This window comes from Lynx rufus, unplaced genomic scaffold, assembly GCF_022079265.1.
Source record: "Lynx rufus isolate CCGP_SWC_20201006 ecotype Redwood Valley unplaced genomic scaffold, mLynRuf1.p SCAF_10, whole genome shotgun sequence".
NCBI lineage: Eukaryota > Metazoa > Chordata > Mammalia > Carnivora > Felidae > Lynx > Lynx rufus.
Window position 1 is genome coordinate 6,683,759 of NW_025814824.1, and position 25,271 is coordinate 6,709,029.

The 25,271-nt window shown below is 50.2% G+C and overlaps 1 protein-coding gene across 3 annotated transcripts in view; it reads right to left on the reverse strand.

Moving 5' to 3' along the window:
- Nucleotides 1-2,179: 2,179 nt before the first annotated feature.
- RCL1 (RNA terminal phosphate cyclase like 1) overlaps nt 2,180-25,271 on the reverse strand; it is a 98,206-nt gene continuing 75,114 nt past the window's right edge. For all 3 annotated transcript variants that reach the window (XM_047101333.1, XM_047101319.1, XM_047101327.1), the window contains exons 6-9: nt 22,624-22,749; nt 18,522-18,678; nt 13,611-13,714; nt 2,180-2,978 (exon numbers count right to left, since the gene is read on the reverse strand). In XM_047101333.1, coding sequence (XP_046957289.1) covers nt 2,828-2,978; nt 13,611-13,714; nt 18,522-18,678; nt 22,624-22,749 — 538 coding nt within the window. In that variant the 3' untranslated portion in view covers nt 2,180-2,827. The remainder of the gene's footprint in view (nt 2,979-13,610; nt 13,715-18,521; nt 18,679-22,623; nt 22,750-25,271) is intronic.

Consider the following 25,271-nt stretch of genomic DNA (forward strand, 5'->3'; position numbering starts at 1 on the left):
AAGGGGCTGGGAACAGGCTATACCAACATGAAATTTCTCCTTTTGGGCAAGATCGTCACCACCGCCACCAGAAGTTCCCAGTGCAGAAGCAGCTACGGCAGAAGGAGGGCTGGAAACCACCAGATTCTTCCACGTTCACGGCAGATAGCAGCACACACCCCTTCTACTGCTTGCTGTGATCTGCCTGGAGTCCACTTGTAACCTAAATTGACCGATAGCATTTCCAGAGCTTGCTGTAAGAGATAGAAAGCCCCACAGGGTAGTTATCTGTCGTGTCCAGAGCAACGTGGCCCCTTAGTTCTATGTTTAATCATGGACGGATCTGAGTTCAAACATCAGCAGCACTCAGTAGGACTGCAGCATGGGACTGATGAACGGATTAAGATGTGGTATATACACACAATGGACTACTACTCAGCAATCAAAAAGAATGAAATCTTGCCAGTTGCAACAATATGGATGGAAGTGGAGGGTATTATGTTAAGTAAAATAAGTCAGTCAGACAAAGACAGTCATATGATTTCACCCAGATGTGGAATTTGAGAAACAAAACAGATGAACATAGGGGAAGGGAAGGAAAAACAAAACAAAAAGAGAGGGGGACAACAACTGAGGGTTGCTAGAGGGGTGTTGGGTGGGGGGATGGGCTGAGTGGGTGATGGGCACTGAGGGCACCTGCTGGGATGAGCACTAGGTGTTGTATGTAAGCGATAAATCACTAGATTCTATCCCTGCAATCATTATTACACTATATGTTAACTAAGTTGGATGTAAATTAAAAAAAAAAATTGGTTAAAATGTAATATTTATGTTATCAATATTTTACTACAATAAAAAAATCCATTTTTTAATCATAAAGGAAAAAAAAAAAAGACCACAGCATGTGCGGTAGGCAGGACTCTCAGATGACCACCCAAGATTCCTGGTCCCTAGCTAATCAAACACAAACCTAGGTACCGTCGTGATCAGGTGACCTTAACACTGATAACCCAGGTAAGCCTGTGATAGGAGTCATTGAAAAGCCATCAAAGCAATGAGCCATTTAAGTTTCCTTTAGCTGGTACCACAAGGAAAGGTCAGATTCAAAGCACAAGAAAGATTCAATGCAACAGCACCGCTGCTGGCTTGAAGATGGAAGGAAGCAAGTCACAAGGAACACGGCCGCCTCCAGAAGTGGAAGGACACCGCCAGCTGACAGCCAGGCAGAAACAGGAAGCCCAGCCCCACAAACCTGAGCGAGCTACATGCACATTCTTTCCCAGAGCCCAGCTCAGCTGACACCCTGACATCAGCCTTGTGAGACTCTAAGCAGAGTCCAAACAGGCCCACCAGGACGTCCAACCTGGACCACGCACGCTATTCTAAGACACACGCACGAAGATACACGCACGCTATTCTAACCTGCTAAGGGCGTGTTCATGTCTTACGCGTAAAAGAAAACAATCACGGGAAGCTCTCCATAAGTGCCATGCCACGGTTCAAAATGGCCTGGCTTTCTTCAACGTCAGGCCTACATGGAAGACGACTAGGGGGCAAAGCCCTCTCCCTACTTCAAAAGCTGCCCGCCCCCAGCTGGAGAATAACACTGGGAATCCGAGTTGAAAGAATTAGGTCTGCTCCTGCCTACCAACCGTGACCCCGTACACACACCAGATGTAGACTCTGTTCGTTGTCAGGGCCATCCTAGCACGGGCCGGGTGTTCCTGCACGTTCCTGCCAGGGAAGCTTTGCAGGACCAGCAATCCTGAGGGGTGCAGATACGTCCCCATCGGGAACGAAGAGCAGGCTCGCCGGAAGAGGTGGAGCCTCCAGGCTCGCGGACCTCACTGGCTGTGATGCAAACTGCGGCTCCCGTGGCATCTGTCTACCTGGGGTCCCTCCACGTCAGCAGGGGGCAGGGAAAGCGACACAAACATGAAGCTCATGCTGCATGCTGCGCTCCAGGTAGTAAAATTCTCTGTCTCTGACGCAAGACTCGCGGGACTTCTGCTGGCACCCACGGAACAGTAATAACCTAACTTATTAGCTCGCAAGTAGGGTAAAATTCCAGATTCTGACACTATTATACACAGAAGTTTAAATCAGGAGATCAATGTCGTTACATTATACATTTCAATGGAATAAAATACCCTTCTTGAATTTTCTTAACAAGATAATAAAATCTACATCACACCTGAGATACAGAAAATATCCAATAAGTTTAATCGAGCCCTGCCCTCTCCAGACACTCATCCCCCCACATATACATGTGACGGACCGGAGAAGAGTGGTAGCTGCCTCCAAGGTATCAGTCCGTTCACAAGACGAGGGACAAATTAGTTTCACATTATCAATTTTTGACACGTGCATTCCACATAAAGAGCTTCCACCCATATGATCTCATTTAATCCCTACCCAGAAACCGAGGCTCAAAGCGGTCAGTCCTCGCAGAAGAAACTGTAATGGACCCTGCAGGTCTGGAGAACAGCGCCACGACAGAAGCCGGGGATGCAGACGGAGTGAGCCCTGCGGAGATGCAGGGGCGCGGTTGCTCCAGCAACACAGCTGTGTCCTGAAGGCACGTTCTTCCTCCCCGTGGGCTACGGGAGCTCTTGTCGTGACTGGGCTTCCTGAGGAATGTCAATGCCACTGCAGAAACGGCTAGAAACCACATGACACAGAGAGGTCTTTTATTTAAATGTTCTGACTTTGTTTTTAATGGAAAATGAAGAAATCCTTAAGGTAAGAGGCTCTCCTGTCCTGGATGAATTTGGACTTGGTCCCCTTGGGTGTCCGTGGCAAGCGTCTGCTTTGTTTGTAGGCGGTGGGTCCTCATCTTGTGACAGTATCACTTGAGGGTCTTGCTAAGGTTGGAGAAGCCAACGCCAACGCAGGTCAGCAGCACTTTATCCCCACCCTTGAGTTCTTCGCCACATGGCTTGGTTTCAATTTTAAACATAATCTGGAAAAAGCTCTTCAAATGCCGCAAAAACTCTATCCTGAAAAGGAGGGAAAAAAAAAAAAAAGGAGGAAGGAGTGAAAAAGGAATTCGATTTTCAAAACAAATTCTCCTTCCCCCACATAGAAGCCAAGCTTTTACTTTCACAGATCAAGAATATCTAAAATTAAGAACTGCTCATCAAAGCTCATTGAACAGTATTTCTTCACAGCCTGCCAGTTTCCAAAGTGGATTTAGACAGCCTATAGAGATGCACACGATACAAGATAAACACATTTTTAAAAGGTCCAAGGTGAGTACATGACACAGAAGTCATTCGGTCCCGCACAGTTGAGGGGACATAAACACAGCGTTAGTCTTGAGCAGCGCAGGCAGAGAAACATGTACTCCCGTGACTCGCAGCATCATGAGGTAAAAACCAAGAAGATGCCAAAGTAGAGCAAAGTCTTTCTCTTTGCTCCTCAACCGCAACAAAACCCTTCCATTCACTCCACACAGATTTACTGAGTGTCTACTATGTACCAGGCACTGTCCTTGGTGCTGAGGATGTTGCAGTCAACAAAAAATCCCTTCTGTCATGAAGTGTTCAATCTAGTGAGGCAGACAAGTTAAACATTCTTTAAAAGTACTATGGAAATTTAAATAAACAAGGAGGGGGTGGGGGGGAGAAACTTGGATATGACAAGATTTGTGTGTATATGGCAGGAGGCCAGGGACGAGCTCACAGTAAACATGACAAGGAGTTTCACGGGGCGGTTTCCTGTCATCTCCTTTAAGACAGAATGATGGCTGCATCCCAACAGCACCTTGGGAACAGCAATTGCACGGAAGGACCATGGGACAGGTAAGCGACTTCTACTGGTCTGCCCTAGCCGACTCAACATCTCCCCAAGCTTGCCCAACCAGAAGACCCACCAGGAGTGTTCAATGAACACACAAGTTCCTGAAGGTTTTACTCAACTAACAACTGGTAGGGAACAAGGGTCCAGTGGCAGAGCCTGGAAGCACAGGCCAACACAAAGACAGGCCCTCCCCACCCCTTACCAGGCGCCATCTCCCCAGGGCAGAGGGGCCAGAAATCTATTGTTTACAAGTAACCCTAGTGATTCTTTTCAGGCAAGTTTGGGAACACTGGCTTAGTTAAAAAGAGATGGTCTGCATGTCTGTAATGAAATATCTAGCAACCTTGTGTTGCTCCCCAAATGAACCATCCAAACTCCCTATCCTGGCCAGATGCCTCTAATGGGCCTGCTATGGAATCACGTAAAGAGCTTTCAAAAGACTGATTCTAGACATAAAGACCAATGGGAAAGAATTGAGAGTCAAGAAATAAACTCACATACTTATGGTGAGTTGATTTTCAAAAAGGGTGCCAAGATAATTCAATGGGGAAAGAATAATCTGTTCAACAAATGGTGCTGAATGACTCCACATACAGAATGATGAAGTTGGACCCTCTCTTCCCAGCATACATAAAAACCAACTCAAAATGGATTAAGAACCTCTAACAGCTAAAACTATGGAAGTCACAGAAGAAAACAGCAGTAAATCCTCATGATCTTGGGGTAGACATTGGTTTCTGTGTGTTGTTGTTTATTTTTGAGAGAGAGAGAGAGAGACAGAGCGTGAGTGGGGGAGGGGCAGAGACAGAGGGAGACACAGAATCCAAATCAAGGTCCAGGCTCTGAGCCTGACAAAGCCTGATGCGGGGCTCAGACTCACGAACTATGAGATCATGACCTGAGCTCAAGTTGGACGCTTAACTGACTGAGCTACCCAGGCACCCTGAGTTTCTTAAATACAACACCAAATGCAGAGTGATAAAAGAAAAGAAAAAAAAAAAGCCACACAAAATGAGACGTCATCAAAATTAAAAACTTTTGGACATCAACAGACATTATGAAGAAAGTAAAAAGACAGCTCTCAGGATGGAAAAAAATATTTGCAAATCAAATACCTGATAAGAGTCTGGTATCGAGATTATATAAAGAACTCTTACAACTCAGAAAACAAAAACAGAAAGACAAGAAATACAATTAAAGATAGGCAAAGGATGTGAATAGACATTTCTCCAAAGCCTTACAAATAGCTAATAAGCACGTGAAAAGATGGTCAACATCATTAGTCATGAGGGAAATGAAGACACCACTATGGGGTCCCACCTCACACCCTATAGAAGGGCTACAATCAAAAAGAGAGAGAACACAGGTGTGGGTGAGGATGTGAAGCAGTTAGAACCCCCGTTCGCTGCTGGCTGGAAGGGAACGCGGTGTGTTCCCAGTCTGGCGGTTAAATCCTAAATAAGAAGCTACCACATGACCCAGTAACTCCCCTCTCAGGTACGTGCACAGGAGAAAAGCAGCATACGCCCATACAAAGGCCTGACACAAAGGTCTGCGACAAAATTGCTCAAAAACAGTCAAAAAGGCAGAAGCAACCCAAATGCCCATCAACTGCTGAGTGGCTACACAAAACGGCAGATTATTCGGCCTAGAAAAGGAAGGCGGCACTGACCCAGCCACAGCGCAAACTCTGAAAACCTGACACTAGGGAAGAAGCCGGACGCAGAAGACCACACGCTGCAGGAGCCCATGTATGTGAAGTGGCCACAAGAGGCCGACCCTGGAGGCAGAGAGCAGACCAGTGGTTGGCCAGGGCCGCGGGGCCCCGGGCCGGGCATGGGGAGGGCCGGGGGCCACTGTGAACGGGCAGAGGGCTTCTACCTGCGGTGCCCAACACGTTCTAAACTTGTGGTTACGGTTACACGACTTCGTGAATACGCTAAAAACCACTGAACTGCACACTTTAAATGGGCAAACTGTGTGGCACGTGAATTATATCTCAACACCATTGATTAGAATACATATATATGGTATTTGTGAAGTTCAGAAGACATACTGAACCTGGCTCCCGCGCTCACACAGTGTAGACACAACTGAGCGCGGGGCACCTCCTGGGGTGCATTTTCTACCCCCTCCTGTCCCTCTGCCCTTCCACCTACACAGGAGGGAAAGGGCAAAAAGGAGAAACGGGGCTGGGACAATCCCTCACCCCGTCCGGTTGACGTGACCAGCATTTCAGGGACTAAGAGAAGAAAGAGTAACTACCCCAGAAAGCAGTTCTGGTGCATGGGGTGCGCTCGCAGGAAAGCCCCTCGCTTCTCGGCTCTCTCTTCATCTCCATCTTTAAAGCGACAGCCCAGGGGTACCTGGGTGGCTCAGTCGGTTGAGTGTCCGACTTCGGCTCAGGTCACGATCTCACGGTCTGTGAGTTCGAGCCCCGCATCAGGCTCTGTGCTGACAGCGCGGAGCCTGGAGCCTGCTTCGGATTCTGGGTCTCCCTGCCTCTCTCTCTGTTCCCCCCCACCCCGCCCCCCGCCCACTTGCTCTCTGCCTCTCTCTCAAAAATAAATAAACATTCGGGGCGCCTGGGTGGCGCAGTCGGTTAAGCGTCCGACTTCAGCCAGGTCACGATCTCGCGGTCCGTGAGTTCGAGCCCCGCGTCGGGCTCTGGGCTGATGGCTCAGAGCCTGGAGCTGTTTCCGATTCTGTGTCTCCCTCTCTCTCTGCCCCTCCCCCGTTCATGCTCTGTCTCTCTCTGTCCCCAAAATAAATAAACGTTGAAAAAAAAAAAAAATTAAAAAAAAAAATAAATAAATAAATAAATAAATAAACATTAAAAAATTAAAGGAATTAAAAAAATAAATAAAGCGACATCCCATCTGCCAACTCTCCGGCGAGGCTTCCCCAGCCGGCAACCTCTCTGAGATAGGACAGCATTCCCGGCCCTGCTCGTGGTGTCCGATTACTGCTCGTGCGCCATGGGCTCACAACTGCCCCGTCCCCTTTGGGTAAAGCACCTCCAGGGCAAAGACCTTGTCTACTGCTCAGAGCCACTCCAGCTGCTGGGCACCGCTGGGTGAGGAGGCAGCAAACAGAAGTCAGGAGCCAGGGCTAGTCCTGACAAGTGCCGTCCACACTCCCGGCAGGGAGGGGAAGTCGCTTCTTCCCCTGCTGGCTTCCCGGTCTTCTCACCAACTGAACATTTCAGTTTCTCGCTCTCTGTCCCAGCCTCACCACACCCCCCAGCCTGTCCCAGGAGAGAACACAAACACATCAAACCCACGGATCAACAAGCTGCATCCGTGGGCAAAGCTTTCCAGCTGGCAGCCGGGGGGGGGCACAGCCACCTCACCCCGTCTGCGTTCTAAGGAGAAAACAGTCTGTTCTCTCGCGGCCTGAGCGCTAACGCAGCCCAGGCACGCTCCGCTCCCAGGGCCTCCCCGGCCGGCCGCACCGTGAATCAGTCGACTGTGCTGGAAAACCCAGACCCCCTGGGCAGCTGGCAGAATCCCCGAGGGGCCCCCGCGTGCTCCTGGGCTCCCGGAGAAGGATGCAGGCCTGCATATTTGCAGCTCCAGGGTATTTGCGGCCTTTGGACCTGGTGGGGTCCACGTTTTACAAGGTGTTCTGCCGGCCCGCCTGCCCGGCTGAGGAAGCCCGCCTGAGGGGCTGGGGGCAGCCTTCGGAATGTCCTCCCGCCTCCGGCCCGGTTCTCCAGAAGCCGAGACCCTAACCACAGGCGACGTTAAATCTTAACGGTCTCCCGAAGGGATGAAACAAGTCATTAACCAAGTCACATCCTCGCCGGCCGGCCGGCGCCCTTCTCCGCCGTCCGCACCCAGGCCCGAGAGGCCCCACTCCCGCCCTTCCCTCTCCCCCGGACGCCAACGGCACACCCCGCGCCCTCGCCTGCTGGACACGGCACGCGGCCGCCGGCCAGCCGGGAGTGACGTGCGGCGCGCTCACGGCAGCCCTGTCCCTCAGCGGAGCGGCGACCACCTGCATTGCTCCGTGTACCTGCAGAGGTGACCGGGATTCTTTCTACACAACCCCCGCGCGAAGGTCCAAACCCCTGACTTACACAACCGTACCTGTCGTGAGCTTCTCTGGCTGTTGTTCGGGAAAAAGTGATTTGTTTTTAGAAGAACAAAACCGAAAACGACAACCTCCTTTTCCGTGAAAGCCTCCAGTCCGTCTGACAAGCAGGTTTCAGAGAATCCTGGAGCACACACAGTCTTCCTGTGTATTTGCCGAGTGGGGGGCTGTTCCGCCACCATCGCTGGTCAACAGGTGGAGGCCGGTGGGCTCCCGCTCACCTGCCCACCAAACCCCAAGTGCCCGGGGCCTGCCAGGTGGCTCGCCCACCTCTTAAACACAGCCCCCGTTGCCTTCAGAAGCCTGACGGAGGCGATGAGAGGTCGCGGGACAGCGCTCTCTCGGGCCGCTCCACAGACACAACCCGGACAGACGGCCCCGCCTCCTGCTCCACCAAGGCACTTCGATATCAGGGTTGCCTGCTTCCCAGGCCCCGGGCGTTGCTCTGCAAGTGGAGGGGAAAGACCCGGGAACAGGAAGAGAACCCGCTCAATGGGGTCCCCAGAGTCATTACACAGCAGCTTTTAAAAAACACACTGGTGGTGCTTTTTGTGGCCAAACAGCGGCTTTCCCAAAGCCCGCTGGCCTCTGTTCCGAGAGTGAACGTGAGCTCTCGGCCGAACTCGGTCTTGGGACCCATATCTCTCCCAGCCTGGCTCCCTGCCTCCTGCTGCCTTTACAAACCGAATTTTGTTTCATCTGGAAAACTGACGATATCGTGTGCTTTTCCTGTATGCCAGCTCCGTGCTGGGGCTCTGACCGTGTGATGATAAGAGTGCCAGGGCCCTGCAGCACCGTAAGCACCCCCAAACGTGAGGTGCGGAGGCACCCCGCCAGCTTGCAGACAGCAACTGAGCGACCGGACCCAAACAGCCGGGCGTCATTCGCAGGCTGTGCGCCAGACCAGGGGAGCCCACCGTCCCCATCAGTCAGTGACAAAAGGGACACCAGGGCTCTCTCGCTCCCCAGCTCTTCACAAGCAGTGGAAAGAGGTCATTTATTAAAGTTAGAAAAAAACAAAGTGGCATGATTTATTTTAGACTTCGAACTAAAGATAGAAGGAGATCGTTTTACGGCAGAATTTGAAACGAGGACTCTGAAAAGATGTGGCGTGGCACCCTGCCCCAGGCAGCAAAGTGCGTGGAGCCCAGCAACGTGGATGCAATCCCAGCTCTTACACAAGAGCTCAGTGCGTCAGGGACGCAGGGACTCTGGACGAGACTGTCTCGGTCAGAACCCCACGGCTGGCCCATGTGCCTCCGGGCACGTGGCTCGACCTCTCTGTGCCCCAACCCCCCTCACCTGTAAAATGGACAGCGAAGGGTACCTACCTGCTTTTATCACCCCCCCCCCCATAGGGTCATCATGAAAACTAAGTGCATTCATATTCTGAAAGCACTTCAAACAACATCTGGACAACAGTAAATACTGTAAGTGCTTGTTAAAGAAACCGACCCTACACAATTCTCGGGAATAGTACGTAAGATGGGAATGGTTTCTTTAGTAAAACAACTGCAGGAAGTTGCTCATAACGGACGCAGATTTAGAGTCGCTGAACAGACAATTTACGGTGACTTCAGGCCTGAGAATACCCAACGCAAGTTTACTAGGCCTCCAGGTGTCCAAAGTGACCTTACTGGGATACTGGACTTCCCAGACAGAGGGGATGTGGAGGCAGGAACCTCGCTGTTCAGCACAGACGAGCTCTGTCAGGCACACCGCACGGCTGGGAGGACTAGGTACCCAGCCTCATTAAAGCCTCATACCACCTCCACAAACCCAGGGCCGCAGGACCACTCAGCCACCTTCACTACCGAGGACACAGATGCGCAGACCCGCTCAGTGCCTTGTCCACGGTCTCCCGTGCTCCAGGGCAGAGCCAGAACTGACACGCATACAGGGGGGACTCTGATGCCTGCGCACCGGCAGGACGCAGAACGCTCTGGTAACCGCAGCCCCCGATCGTGAACAATTTCCAAAAGCGCCAATTAAGATGCTCATTAGTATTTTCCTTGCTGTTAAACCTGCTTTCACATAAAATGTAAATCCTGCCCTAAACTGTAAAGTTAAGCGTTTTGAGGGAAAGGCAGAACCACCACCGCCAACTCTAACTATCTAAAACTCAACAAAGTCAACAGAAATAGAGCATACACGTACCGGCATGCCATCCAACACTATTTTATTCTACGGGGGAAAAAAATCTCTCTGGCCTTCCTGAAGAATTTCACACATACAGACTTACTTTCTTAAGTAACACAGGAAGCCAAAGGCAATCTCCTGAAGTAAGACAGAGGGAAGAGGAAAAGAAGAACACAGAGACCCTTATTTTCCAGAAAGGATTTGAAAGCAAGAAAAAAATCCTCCTTACTCCCAGTGCTCTGTCAACAGACATTTGAAAAGCTATCTATAAAAATCAAAATGTGCAATGAAAAGATGTTCAGCGTCGCTCCTTATCAGGGAAATACAAATCAAAACCACACTCAGGTATCACCTCACGCCAGTCAGAGTGGCCAAAATGAACAAATCAGGAGACTATAGATGCTGGAGAGGATGTGGAGAAACGGGAACCCTCTTGCACTGTTGGTGGGAATGCAAATTGGTGCAGCCGCTCTGGAAAGCAGTGTGGAGGTTCCACAGAAAATTAAAAATAGACCTACCCTATGACCCAGCAATAGCACTGCTAGGAATTTACCCAAGGGATACAGGAGTGCTGATGCATAGGGGCACTTGTACCCCAATGTTTAGAGCAGCACTTTCAACAATAGCCAAATTATGGAAAGAGCCTAAATGTCCATCAACTGATGAATGGATAACGAAATTGTGGTTTATATACACAATGGAGTACTACGTGGCAATGAGAAAGAATGAAATATGGCCCTCTGTAGCAACGTGGATGGAACTGGAGAGTGTGATGCTAAGTGAAATAAACCATACAGAGAAAGACAGATACCATATGGTTTCACTCTTATGTGGATCCTGAGAAACTTAACAGAAACCCATGGGGGAGGGGAAGGGAAAAAAAAAAGAGGTCAGAGTGGGAGAGAGCCAAAGCGTAAGAGACTCTTAAAAACTGAGAACTGAGGGTTGATGGGGGGTGGGAGGGAGGGGAGGGTGGGTGATGGGTATTGAGGAGGGCACGTTTTGGGATGAGCACTGGGTGTTGTATGGAAACCAATTTGTCAATAAATTTCGTATATATAAAAAAAAAAAAAAATCAAAATGTGCAAAGGGCCAGAATACATTTCTTTAAACCAAAGAGGGTCTTGCTTCTGGTTTTCATTAGAAATCTGAGGTTTCAGAAAACGGATTTTTAGGACTTTAACTGCGCATAAAAGTAAGTGCGACAGTTTGACTTCAAAAGCTCCTGAACTGGATGGATTAGGATAAACTGCTCCTCCCAAGTGTGGCTGTCCTCATTGCGGATTCGATCCCTTTCCACCCTTCACCGTATCCAAGTACGATGTTAGCTTCGCCTGCTGCGTCCCTGAAGGACATATATTTCTTCCCACCTTTGCCCCTTTGTCACTTTGGACCACCAGAGCCTTCCACGAGGATAAAGGATCCCAAACAGGGGCGCCCGGGTGGCTCAGTCGGGTGAGCGTCCGACTTCGGCTCAGGTCATGATCTTGCGGTTTGTGAGTTCGAGCCCCACGTCAGGCTTGCTGCTGTCAGCCTGTAGGCACAGAGCCCGCTTCAGATCCTCTGTTCCTGTCTCTCTATCCCTCCGCCACTTGTGCTCTCCCAAAAACAAATAAATAAAATTAAGAAAAAAAAAAAAAAGGATCCTAAACAGATCCTTTCAAAAATACAGCTTTCAAAAATAAACCTCCTTACCCCCACGCTGATGCTAGCTTACCAGAAAGTACCGAAAAGAAGGTAGGGAGTCCTTTCCCACCCATGGCAGCCCCTCTTACATGAAGCCCTGGGAGGCAGGTAACCCAGAGGACAAATGTCCTGTAAGTCCGAGCCCCAAGTCTTAAAACACATAATTTTACAATCTGTCCTATTCCTCTGAAGCTCCATTCAGAGCAGACCGCTTTGTTTTCCCAGGAGACGGTATAATTTTAGGCAAGGTTTCTGGAAGACAGGACACTGCAATTAATGTTTGGTGAAAAGTGAGTCAAGGAGGACACAGGAACTTTTAAAAATGTCAGTCACATCTTGGCCATCTCCGCAGGGGCTGCTGACTTGAAAAGATTATAAAGGCCCTGTAGCCAAACTGAAGGAAAAAAAAAAATCTCCAAAAGAAAAAAAAACCGTCAAGGAAAAATAAAAATATACATTCTGTTTTTCACACCACGTTCTGCCAAACCCCATGGCCCACGACCACATGCATTTCAAGACAGGGCCTGGTGCCGTGTGAGCAGGAGGCCTTCTGCTGCCCTGAGGCAGACAGATGTGGGCAAAGCAACAGCGGTGAGAACGGCTGCCCGGCTGAAGGGGCCATGGCAGCTGCAGACTGTCAGCAGCTTCCAGGAAACTCTCTCCGGGAAGCAAATCTCTGCACTCGGGGGTGCTGTGCTCCTAGCCCTGACCTCCTCCTCTCCGAATGCCTGAATTACCAAGTCTATCTCAGCAATGCTGACCCCTGGTGTGAGTGTGCCATTTACTCAATTTCGGGTCCCATGTCCTGTGAGATACTTTAGATGAGTTATTGGGAGACCGTGTGGTCCTCACCGGCTTCCTGCTTACCAGTCTGTCTTCCCCCACTGTTAACAGAATGGACTCTCTCTCTCTTCCACCTCCCTGTTCAAAACAACCTCCCCCCGTTAATCAAAAAAAAAAAAAAAAAAAAAAGCCTCCTTAAGAATGTCTTTTGAGCTCTTTGTCTCCAGGCCCCTGGAGCCATGGCGGAGAACGCAGCACCCCATGGCTGCGCTCGCCCCCTCTCTCAATGTGATGGCACCATCATTCTTCAGTTATCACAGTACTGTACCTTTCAGACATACAGCATCGGTACCATGATAACCGAAAAAGGACAGTTCAGTCTCGTATCTACCTGAACACTTCCTCCCATGAGGCCCAGCCGGCCCTGCTCCCCACTCACAGATGAGTACGAATGATCTTGAGTGGATAAGTACACACTCGCAGACATCAGCGCTCCAACAGGCTGTTACGGCAACCTCAAGTACTATCAGTGGGAAATGCTTCTCCCCCCCGTGCCGTGTATCACTGAAGTCTTCTGAGAGCTGCTCTTTTTTGGAGAGTGCTTGCTTTAATGCCTTAGCCGTCAACTCTGGAGGACACCCACAGCCTCAAACTCACCTCTCTAACTTCCCCGCTAGTCCAGCAGCATGCCTACGAACTCTGTCTCCTCCTCCGGCTTTCCAGCCTGCTCACACCCTACCATCTTGGACAAAAAGACAGTCCTTTTTGCCACAGCTAAGGAAAAGAGGGATTTAAAGAACAACAAAATCCAAGCTATTAACAGAACCAGTTTACCTTTAAAATGGAAACAAAATCTAAAGCACAGACAAAAGAACTGTCTGGTATTTCTCATGTAACTCTCATATCATGGGAATGACACAGAGGAACGATGAAGCTACAAGAAAGGATGTGAAGCAAAATCCTCGCTAAATACCGGGTTTAGGGTGACAACCTCCGGTTCATGTAAGCAACGGTACGAGCAAGCGTTCACGGCGACAAGCTATACGCAGTACGACACCCGGGTGGTTTTGTGCAACTGCAAGATTGAACTGGATGGCACGGCGCAAGGTGGAAGAAAAACGACTCACGTGTAGGGAGACAGCGGTCCTAGCAGGACTTTGGAGACATCCTGCTGTCCAAGGGTCATGAGCAACAGACCCAGGCTCTGGTTGGTCGAGTCAACACATCCACCCTGTAAACACAAACACTTTCAAGATTAATCGTTCTACCAACCAGAAAATGGAAAACCAACAAAACAGAGAGAAGGAAACAAACCACAGACACCCAGAATATCTGAAGCACAGAAGAGCAGGCAACAAAGTTCAAGCAATAATGAAACACAATACCGGTCTTGTAAGAGCGATCCTTATACCAAGTAACTTCAAGGGGGTAAACAGTTAATAAAAACAACTGCAGGGGCACCTGGGTGGCTCAGTCGGCGGAGCATCCTTCGGCTCAGGTCCTGATCTTACTGTTTATGAGTCTGAGCCCCACGACAGGCTCTGTGCTACAGCTTAGAGCCTGGAGCCTGCTTTGGATTCTGTGTCTCCTTCTCTGCCCCTTCTCCTGCTTGCACTCTGTCTCTCTCTCTCAAAAATAAATAAACGTTAAAAATTTTTAAAAATTAAAAAAAAAAAGAACTGCAATCGCGGAGACTACGAGAATGAATAGACACTCAAGTCTACTGAGGTGCATCTAGTGAAAAACGCCACTCTGCCTTTGTAACTAAAGCTGCGGCAGGACATACAGGCAAAAACGTGTACTCGGTTCCATAGCTGAATACCTAGGGCTAAATGAAGGTTGCTTCTACTGATCCGATCTGTCACGGAGCACCACAGTTAAGGTGACGTGAATGGAACATCACCTTCCACGGGCACCACCTGTGCACACACTCTGTCACACTCAGAAACGGCCGGCCACACTCCAGGGGCCTCCACCTCTCCCTGTGCACGCCTTAAACCTGGGCAACGACTATGATCACCCCCTCGGTTCTTACTGAGGGTGCGTTATTCCCCTCCCCCCAACTCCTCCTTCCTTTTCTTCCGTATCAGAACGCAGAACAAAACTCTCTCCTGAGATGCAACTGCTTTGGTTGCCCTTCTTCTTTCGCTCTTGAATTTGTCCACCTCTGCCGCCATTTTGCTTCAGCAGAGGCTTGCATGACAGCTGTTGACATCTGTGCCCTTAAATTTGTCTTGATCTCTCATCATTCCTCCTGGGGTAATTTGATTTCGAACCATTCAAACTTAACACTGTCCACAATGAAAGCAGGATGACCCTGGATCTCTATGTATTTGGCACACGTCACCGTAAGAAACCCAGTTTCTAACACAGTGCATCCCTGTCCGAGGCGAGGCTCTCTCGGACTGTGCACCCACTGTTTATGTGGGTACGCCTCTGTCCTCTGTTAGTGGGGGCAGGGTAGTGGATAAGTCAGTTTTCAGGCACAGACATTCTCTGTATCACACTCTGTGACAACAGTCAGAAAATAAAGGGGTTTCTGCTACAGCTGGCCTTTATGAGAATCCACTGCTCTTTGCAAACCACTGGAGATAGTAAAGGACAATATTCACCTCGTTTAGCAAAATTTTAAGAAGAGTTACTGCGTACGTATTTCCATCTACAAAGGAAAACCTGACCCACACGGAGAACAGGAGGCCCAAGGAAACTAACTCTGACGGAACTTGCTCCCTCTCACAACTGTCTAAAGTTAAACTGTTCTCTTCAGTCTCTCCTTCTTATCACTGTGTTGCTATTCTACCATGCTCACGGACTTCTAGTACGCGCTAGACCGATATTTTAGTGCGATAAATATGTCAGGGTCTGTGCACAGGATACCACGGAGGGAGTGATGGGGCTACCCCCGAGGCACGGGGTGTAGAACCTGTACTGAGTGGCTCTGGTCTTGTGGCAAAGATGATACAGGGGCAGGAATAGGGACAATTCAAGTGGAGCCAGTGCTATGCAGCAGGGGGGTGTGGCCACTGGGGCTGCCAAGGCGAGCAGGAGAGGGCTGTCACCCGGCTGGCAGCAGAGGGGGGCTCTGGGGAGGGGGACGGGAGCTGGCCCTGGAGGGGACAGCAGGAGGATGGGGGAAACTGGACCCAGGGCCAGCAAGGAGCAGCCAGGAGGCCAACGAAGTGACTGCCTGCTGTCTGCAGAGTAGAAGGCGAGACCGCGGGGAGAAGAGGACATACACAGACTGGCTTTTCTAACCAGGTTGAGTTGAGGGTTTTGACTTTATCTTGGGGAAGTGAGAAGCTGGAGAAGGTCTCTGAGCACAGGGATGAATCGATCAGATCAGTATCTCAGGGGGAGACCTGATCTACAGAAGATGCTAGAGAGGCAGGCGGACGGACGCGAGGAGGGCAGCAGGTGGTGGCAACGAAAGGCAGACGAGAAACGCAGCCCCAGAGAGCCTGTGGCGTAATCAAGGGGGCCTGGGAACAGAGGAGACATAAATGAAACGAGGGATTAGACCAGAGGGTTAAAACGTTGGTAAAAAAAATAAGCAGGACCCTCCAAGGGATGGATTTTTTTTTTTAGGTTTATTTACTTATTTTGAGAAAGACAAGAGACTGTGTGTGTACAGGGGAGGGGCAGAGAGAGGGAGAGAGAATCCCAAGTAGGCTCCACGCTGTCTGCACAGGAATGCTGGGCCTGACACAGGGCTCGATCTCACGAACCATGGGATTGTGACCTGAGCTGATATCGAGAAAAAGAAGTGGGACGCTTAACCGAGCCACCCAGGTGCCCCCAAGGGATGGATTTTATGACTCATTTAAACCACATCATATCACACACCTATGAAAAATTATTCAGGAAAGCAAAAAGTGTTTTCATCCTTTTGACAATTAAGGATCACAGACACACACACAGTTTTCTCAATGATTAAAAACAAAGGCAAAAAACCTGGTCCAGGCATAAGGCGATGGTATAAAACAGAACTTAACTGGAGCGTAAAGAAAAAATAAAATAAAGTAACCTAATCCAGATTGCACGTTTCCTCTCGGGTGGACTGACGATGGGCTGTGCTCTCACCCAGAGGCTTACAATCTGCTCTTTACAGGGATGTAACATACACTCCAGCTGTGCTCGTGGGCCCCCACTGGGCTATTCTGTAACGTGATGCTTCTGATGCCCCCAGGTCAGCTAGAAAGAGACAGCAGCGTCCCCACAGTCACAGAGAGCGCCTGCCAGTCACCACAGGATGCAGTCTTCCCTCATAAATGCCGAGATGACAATCTTCCTGAACTAAGTAACAGGCAGAGCGAGCTCTCGATCATTCACTCCCAGCTTCCCGTTACCACCCGTCTTTCAAAAATCACTCAATGTAGCACCAAACATTGGGCTGGTTTAGCATCAAAAAAGCGGAGGCCAGACTCTAGCCGCACAAGAACCGTGTTGAGATACTTCCTCCTCTGGGAGGATTTCATCCGACAGGGTGATTCCCTTCCTCCACTAGTTCCCAGCTGAATCGCTGCGTACAGACGATCGAGGCACTCCAACGCAGACAGGTACAGTCTGTCCTCCATTTTAACCAGATGGACGTTAAATAGAGCCATTTCAGACCTGGAAATTTCAATCAACTCTGAAGAAACAGTTCATTCTTACTTGTTCCACCCTGGGACCGGTGACATATTTTCAAGAATGCTGACTTGGATCAGGGGAGTAGACGGCGTTAATAAGCTGTTTTCCTTAGTGAGGCCTGTACAGGGATCAATACCCATGGCCCAAGCATCACCCTACCTCAGAGGTTAATCAGCTACAGTGGAAAAAGGAAGAAAGGAAAGAAAGAAAAAAAAAAATCACCACTCTACCCGCCTTACTGGTCTTATTTCACTGGGCTCCCATGTGAGTTTTGCTGCTTTAAACACGGCAAAGCTTCCCCGGGAGACTCCGGAAAAGTACCACAGAGATGTCTAGTGTCCGAGAATAAATACACAGACAAATACAGAGACGAAAGGCCCTTCAGCTAGAGAAGAAAGACAGGTTACAAATGCTACACGCCATCTGGTAGCGTATCACCCAGAGTATGGTTCCCACTTGTGCTCAGTTCTAAAACGTGGGCCCTCGCATCCACAGCAGGGCAGTGACCGTCCCTCAGAGCCTGGATTCTGCACGTTAGAGGGAAAGCCTGGGCTTCCTGACATGGAGCCAAGACAAAAGGTAGTGCAGGGTAACAGATCCTGGAGCCAGATTTGGGACTCCCCACTAAATAAAGCGTGTAAGGTCACGAACAATGTATTTTCAGGTGGCTTCATCTTATTTTCTCCTGCCATCATTTTTCCTTCCTTCCTCATTTCTTCCTTGCTTCTCTGAGGTCACCTCAACTATCTTAGGAAACAGCATGTGAGTACACACAGCGTGTGTGCTGCTTGTCTGGACGGGCAGAGAAAGCACCGTGGCGACAGAGAGGGCAGGCCATGTCCCACTCCCGCCGTCCCGCGCACGGACCCTTCCAAGCCCCGACCACGCTTGGACGCAGGACTGCCTTCCCAAGACATTCTTCTGTGCTCGAGAGCACGCTGCACAATGCGGCCTGTTGATATTATTTTCTATCTGAACTGTCACATACAAATCCAGATTTCCAGTTTCTCTTGAGAAATCTGAGAAGAGCGCACCCCCATTCCCCTACGGCCGGACTGGGGGAGCCGGGAGATGGCACCTGTGTGGTCAAGGCAGTGTCTGCTCTTCACCTGGCCAGTCACCACCAAACATGCTCCGTTTTCACCTTCTCTCTCTTGTTCCAGTTCTTTCCTCTCCCCATTAAACTTACCTGCTCTGTATCCCAAACCAGAGGGGCTAGATCTCTGCTCACTGACTAGCTTACCTTATGTAGTAAACTAGTTAATGCTAAACTGCTGAATGCGTAGGAAGAAGTTAATTCCTTGGCTCAAGCCCTCGGAGGAGAAGAAAGTTGCTAAGGAGTAAGAATGAGAGACAGCGAACCGCTCCCTGATGGCACCGCTCCCAGACCTGCAGAGGCCGAGACGTACCCTATAGATCTCTTCGAGCAGCAGCTTGGCGCAGTTCTGGCCGAGGTCCTCCGGAAGCACGGCAGCCCCCTGGCCCTGGGGGTTGGAGGCCAGCTCGGCACTGAGGAAGGCGCCAGTGGTGGTTTCCGCAACCAGTGACAACCCGAAACCCGGAGACCTGGAGATTCAAAGGCACGGACGTGAGTACAGCTGATAAAGTGGGGGGTGCACATCTTTCTGATGGCCTTCTGTCTGGCCACACCAAGCCTTGCCAGCACTCCCACCGGCTTACACTAGAAATACAAATGACTTAGCGAGAGCATGCAGGGCGGAACCAAAGGAGGCCCGAGTCTGCACTGCTTCTCCTACCGGCCCTGCCTTCCCCCTCTTTCCCCCGACGCCTACCCTGTGAGAGACCCCACTGTGAGAGTTTGTCACCACCGACGTATAAAGTAGCGTTCACAAGGGCTACCAGATATCGAGCACCTACTAGTGGCCAATTTCTGAGCTAGGGGTCTGACACTGTAAGTCTGCAAGGTAAGTATTACCATCCCGCGTAACACGTGAGAAACAAAGCAAGCTGCACCAAGTCCACACCGCCAGCAAGTGACCGAGACGCGTTTCGAAGGCAGGTCTCCCAGACTCCAAAGCCTACGAGAGTTCTCTACCCACAGTACTGGGCCCTCAACCAATCCAGAAGGAAGGAGCGGCCTGGAGGCCACCTGAAACATCAGGCTGTTCATCCCCCGTGATGAGGAAGTACCACACGAGCCAGAAAAGGCCCAGGGATGGCACACCTCAGATGAAGGAACATCCCCACCTCAGAATTCATTTGAGATAACCAGCTAGCACCGCGTCCTCTTCCGCTGCGTTTCTACTACCAACAGCCAGAAGCTAACGCCTTTCTTGTCCAGAATCACTGCCGACTCATTTGTTCACGCACCCCAACAAACATGTGGGGGAAAGCTTCTGTGGCCAGGACGTGGGGCACCACGTACACGAGTGTTCCTGCTCCTAGAGAGCTCAGCGACAACCAGTCTGACACAAAACAAAATCAGTCCACAAACAATAAAAACAAGTCTCTCTCCCCTAAAAGTTCCAAATTTAACACCTCACAGATGTCTACTTCGCCCGGTGCCTTTTAAATGTGTACTTCCCAGATGTACACTCCACATGCAATCACGGCACCCACGTGCCTCCTTTAACCCAATTCAACACACGTGTTCCTGAAGCGCTTTCCACGTGTCCGGCACAAGGCTAGCCAAGATACCTGCTTCAGAAAAACTGTGCATAAAATCATAAAATTAATAGTGTTTCAAATGCACTAAGTGAGCTCACTGTACGAGAGAACTATATTGGTCAGTCCTTAATTTCTTGAAAGAAAATAGTGTCTATGCAGCCAAGAGCTACTAACTAACACCTTTGAGGACAAAGGTTCTGGGCGCTCCGAGTCATGCTCTACAGTGGACACCGCGCCACCCAGCCATCACGCCACGGGACAAGCTGAAGTGGCCTTCGAGTCACCTGACCAGGAGGAAGGCACGGCACCAGCTCCCTCAGTGGTACAGGCGGAGCCACGAGAGCTTGCAGAGTGGAAAACAGAGGGACGCAGAACCAGAAGATATGCTGCCTTCCCTGCTTCAACCCACTCACCTGCAGTTCCCAAGAATTCTGGACTCTTCCATCTCTGAAATTTTTGAAGTGTGTGTAGTTGTCGTTCCAATAAACTTCATGTTTAATCGAAACTGCTCCATTTAACGCTGTATTTGTTGTAGGAAAAACAAAGGACTCGAGAACCTACGAAGCTCCGTGTGCATTCCTCCAGTATCTCCCCTCCAACCTGGGGTGTGTGTGTCCTCGGGCCTGTTATGCTGACAGAGCAGCTGGTCACCAGGCGACCTCACTGAACATCCGCATCAGTACAGTTTGCAAGCGACAGCCCCCAAAACTTCCCAGTTGGTAAAGGACTAGATTTTTTTAAGGTCCTGACTGCGAGGATCAAAATGAGCCAACGGGCAAATGCGTACGCTGGTCAACGAGCTGACGCAGACCACCCGGAACCTCTGGTCCCCGGGCTTCCGGGCCTCAGCACCCGCTCTCTCAGCCTTAGAGTCAGCAAACCTCACTACAGGGATCCCCCGCTGAACTCGAAGAGGAGAATACCCCCCTGTGGCTTTACACTTCCATTACAGACAAGGAAGGTCACCATGAGTCCTCTGCAGCTTGAGATGTAGAAAACAAACACTCGCCTGATGTTATGCATTGCTCTTACACGTAATTTTTTTAAGTGGGGCTTGGAGTTGATGACCCACGAATCTCCATCACGCCCACATCTTGATCCCTGTGTGAGCTTCCTACTCACCCTTAGCAAGGACAGGACTGAACTGCACACGGGGGTCAGCTGAGTCGATGGCATTACAAGCAGCTGCACCACAGCCGGGGGCAGCATGGCCTCAAGCCCGCTCTGCTCTATTCTCAGCCACCCTTTGGTGGAGCCAGAGGCCAGACCCCTCAGACAGCTGCTGCTGCACTGATCCTCCCCCACCGCTCTGTGATCCCCCTCCCCGGAGAATGGCCAAGAAGGGAAGAGAAAGGGAACCTTTTCTGCAGCACCTACTACGTGCCAGCCATTGCATTAGTGGCTTGCGCGGGTGATCGCTCCATCTTTACGGTGACCTAATGGTGCCGGCACCATCACTCCCACCATACGAGTGAGGAAGGCACCGGTGGTTTCGGAGCAGTGCCCCAAAGGGGTCCGGGACCATCACTGACATTCCCAACTACCAGAGGAAGGGCCAGCTGTGCACACAAATCCCTTCCCAACTACAGCCTCCGACGTCTTCACCTCTGCAGCGCTGAACCACGAGCCACCGCCACGTGGCTGAAATCACCTTCGTCACTCCCGTGGGCCTTATCAAGGTCAGAAATGCCACATCACCCTCACCCCTCCTTTGCTCTCTCCTTCGGCCGAAGTCAAAACAAAGCTCAGATGCAAGGGCCGCAGACAAGGGTGGGTGTGTGCTACTTCCTGCTCAGAGAAACACCGAGGTCTGAACTCACAAGTCAATCCCTGATGTTCTTATTTTTAGGAGACACAGCCTACAAGCTGCAGACTCCCCAGCGTTAGTGATCCTGTCGTTCACACTGAAATGATTCAGCAAAAACAAGAACACAGAAAACCCACACACAAGTAAAGCCGATTTGGCAAAACAGTCACTGCTAACTAGAAGTAGAAGGAATACACAGGTGTTCACTGTGCTAGCCTTTCAACTTCTCTGTGTATTTAACATTTCCATAATAAAAAAATTAGTTCTTAATTGCTTGCCTAACTTACTGGTTTCTAAATATACAACCAAAAGCCTAAAACAAGTATTTTCATTACACAGATCATCATTAACTTTTTATTTTCTAAAGTGAGGTTTTCTACAAAGGTTTAATTAAACCCAATTCCAATCTGTAATAACAACCCTCTCTGGCTCTAAGAGTGTTGTTCCACTCGATGGAGAGGGAAGCCAACTGGCTGGGACCAGCGGCAGAGGACATTTTCCCCTAAACTGTTATTTACTCAGGGTGGGAGAACTTGTTTACTTTATAAACTTTTTTTTTTTTTTTAAGAGTGAGAGAGAGCGCGAGAGAGAGCATGCACAAGTCAGGAGAGGGGGAGACAGAGAGGGGGGAGAGAGAGAATCCCAAGCAGCCTCCACACTGTCGGCAAGAAGCCCAACTTGGCACTCGATCCCACGACCCCAGGATCATGATCTGAGCCAAAATCAACAGTCGGACGCTCAGCCACCTGGGCCACCCAGGTGCCCCGAACTTGTTTCGTTTAACTTTTTGTGGGAACAGATGTGATTTAAAGCTGGAAGCACCTGGGTTTTAACTCCCCCAGGCCAGGGTCTGGACCCCTCATCTCCAGCACTGGCCACTGTGACACTTTCCATGTGGCAGGCGCTCCAAAGATGCCTGCAGGTGACAATGGCAGTTAAGTCGGGAGGAAATTAACTCTGAAATCATTCCCCTCTGGCTGCCCTGTAGCACAGCTGGCAGCTGTCATTTCGATCAGAACAGGACTGGAAAAAGGCTGGGGTAGCTGCAGAATTAGGCTCTAGACGCGCACACTTACTTTCCAGAGCTGACTCCTTTCATGTGGTCTGTGTAAATATAGATATCGGGGATGAACTTGTTGAGGATGCTCCTTGCAGAATCCACGATCCGGTTTGCCATCTGCGGGGACACACGCACGGAGTACCTGCAGTCTGCAGTTAAGGGTGCGTCCTGCTCACACTCCAGGACAGAGGAAAGTCAGTTCTAAAGCCAGCAGCTACCTGCGGAACTGTAACACATCGGAGCTCCCAAAGCCATCCTACTTTCCACCTGTCTTTAATTGCTTAACTTGGTAACACTTTAACTCAACTTTTAGAGCATTTTCATCAATTGTTATCATATTAGTATATAACTCTTATATTATTATTATTATATAAAAAGATCACAGTGAGAAACCCCCAGATATAGAGAGTTGGAAAGTATAAAATAACAAGTTCCCAACCCTGCTCTAGACTTCCTACCCAATGCCCCTCCCTTCCCCTAGAAATGGTTCACCTCAATTCTGGAACAAGAGAAGAAGACCGCCTGTCTGTCTGGCATGAGCCGAGCTCGCTTTGAAGTGTTTGTTGTCTGACCACCCCCCACTGCTGGAACCGATGAGTCTGTCCCTTGAGAACCTGAGGCCAGAACACACACCACCCTGGGGCTCACCGGGGCCAATCCCAATCCACTGCCCCCCCCCGCCCCTCGTTCTGTTGACAGGAAAAGCAGAAAAAGATCAGTGAAAGACAGTACAGTAGCTGTTTATAAAGATCTAAACAGGGTGTTTTTGTAACAGAGCCTATTTTCAATTATTTAAGTATCAATTACTCCTTTTGTGGACAAGACAGGCTCCTCACAACTGCTACCTTACAGTCAAAATACTGATAATTGGCACTTTTACACCAGGGCATCCCCAGAGAGAGAAGGAGAAAGACATCAGCAACTCAAGCGAAAAGGCTGGTTTTTAAGGAAGTGGAAACAATTCTCTAAAATTTGACTTCATTATGGAGACCGGCTCTCCTCAACCCCACGAATCAAAAATTCAGTACGGAGCACTTTCGATGCACAACGTTCAGTCAAGAGGTGCCTACGTACGTGGGACAGGAGCCTAGGGAAACGGACGAGTAAGGACATGTGATCTTCCCACTACCCCAATACACACCCCACACAGCAACTCCAACAGGGAGAACAGGGGGTGTGGTCTGCCCAGTCCAGCCCAGCTGCTCAAAAATCACTGTCAATAACATATTCCACTTCCATTCGAGCTGCAGAAACAAAATGCTCAGAGACCGCAAAGAACGCGGCTGGCACCCAGCTCCGCTTTCTGATCCGTCCGGCACCTTTGCCGGAAGATCAACCTTTCCTCATGGCGGTGAGACTCTGCCAATTAGCCCGGGTCCTCCCAGATCTTATGATCAGTCTGCTCAGGGTTCGTCCCCGCCTCGGCACCCCGCCACTCACCCAAACTGTCCAGGTTCTTCCACCTGAACTGCCTCCCTTCACTGTCCCAGCCCCGAGCTCCCCTTCTCTCCCCAACACCCTCCAGCCAGTGCCGGGCTGTGGTCTCCTCTTGACCTTACCGTACGCCTCTCTTCATCTACACACGTGCTGCCCTTGCCCGTCAACAAGACCATGCATTCCATAAGGAGAGGGGCTCTGCTTCTGTACAGAGCAGAGCTCTCCGATGACTCTCACACCCTATTTCTGTACTCAGAAACACTCGATAAATATTTGACTTGACACAAAGGGCAAACCTAAAATGGGGAAAGAGCAAAGAGGAATTTTTCAATACCCACACCAAGCCCGGTTACATCACCACCTCTGTCCAGAATGTACTTCTGACCACAGGCAGCTGAGATAAACAGTGCCGGGTCTCCTACCTTTGGACCGGGCAGGTGCTGTCCTTCCGAGCCCGAGGCTGTCCACTCTCCTAAGGAGAGCGCCAACGCCACTGTCCTGACATAATCCCACGGCATCCACGGCTTCCAAAATCCTTTCAGGTACATTAATAACTGATCTTATGCTCACGGTGACCCCAGGGGCCAGGGCCATGGATTCCTAGTTCCGGAGCTTACACTGAGGACAACCAAGTCACAGAACGGAGATATAAATTAAACAGATCTGACCTCACAAAGACAACCTCCTCCCTCCAGCCCCTCCAGAGATGTGGAAACCAGGTGGGTAACTGTTCCAACTCAGGGCCAGTGGAGTCCTACATCAGAATCCTGGCAGTGCAGAGGGACAGGGTGGCTACAACCCAGAGTCACTGTGGAACCACCTAGCGCGGTGTGGAGGCTGAGTTCCAGAATCGGACCATCCGTGTTCAAGTCCCAGCTCCAGTGAACCATCATTCTGTGTCTAGTGTGCTAGACACATGAGGGGCCCCACCTCCTCATCAGTGAGACAGGGATAATCAAAATACTCTCCCCCCCCCCCCAGGGTTTAGAGGCTCAAAAGAAAGAATGCACGTGAATGCCTGGCGATGCCTCGTGTGTGGTGGGAACCCCACGAATGCCAGTCACTGCTTGTCAGGCCCAAGACTCAAATCTCAAAGCAGAGGCTGCTATCCTTTCAGGAATCAGAGATCCTTCTGGGAACCCGATGAAAGCTACAGCCCCTCCCCAAGAAAGATGCCCACGTAATTTTGCAGGCAGTTTCAGGAGACTGTGAACCTTCTGAAGCCCA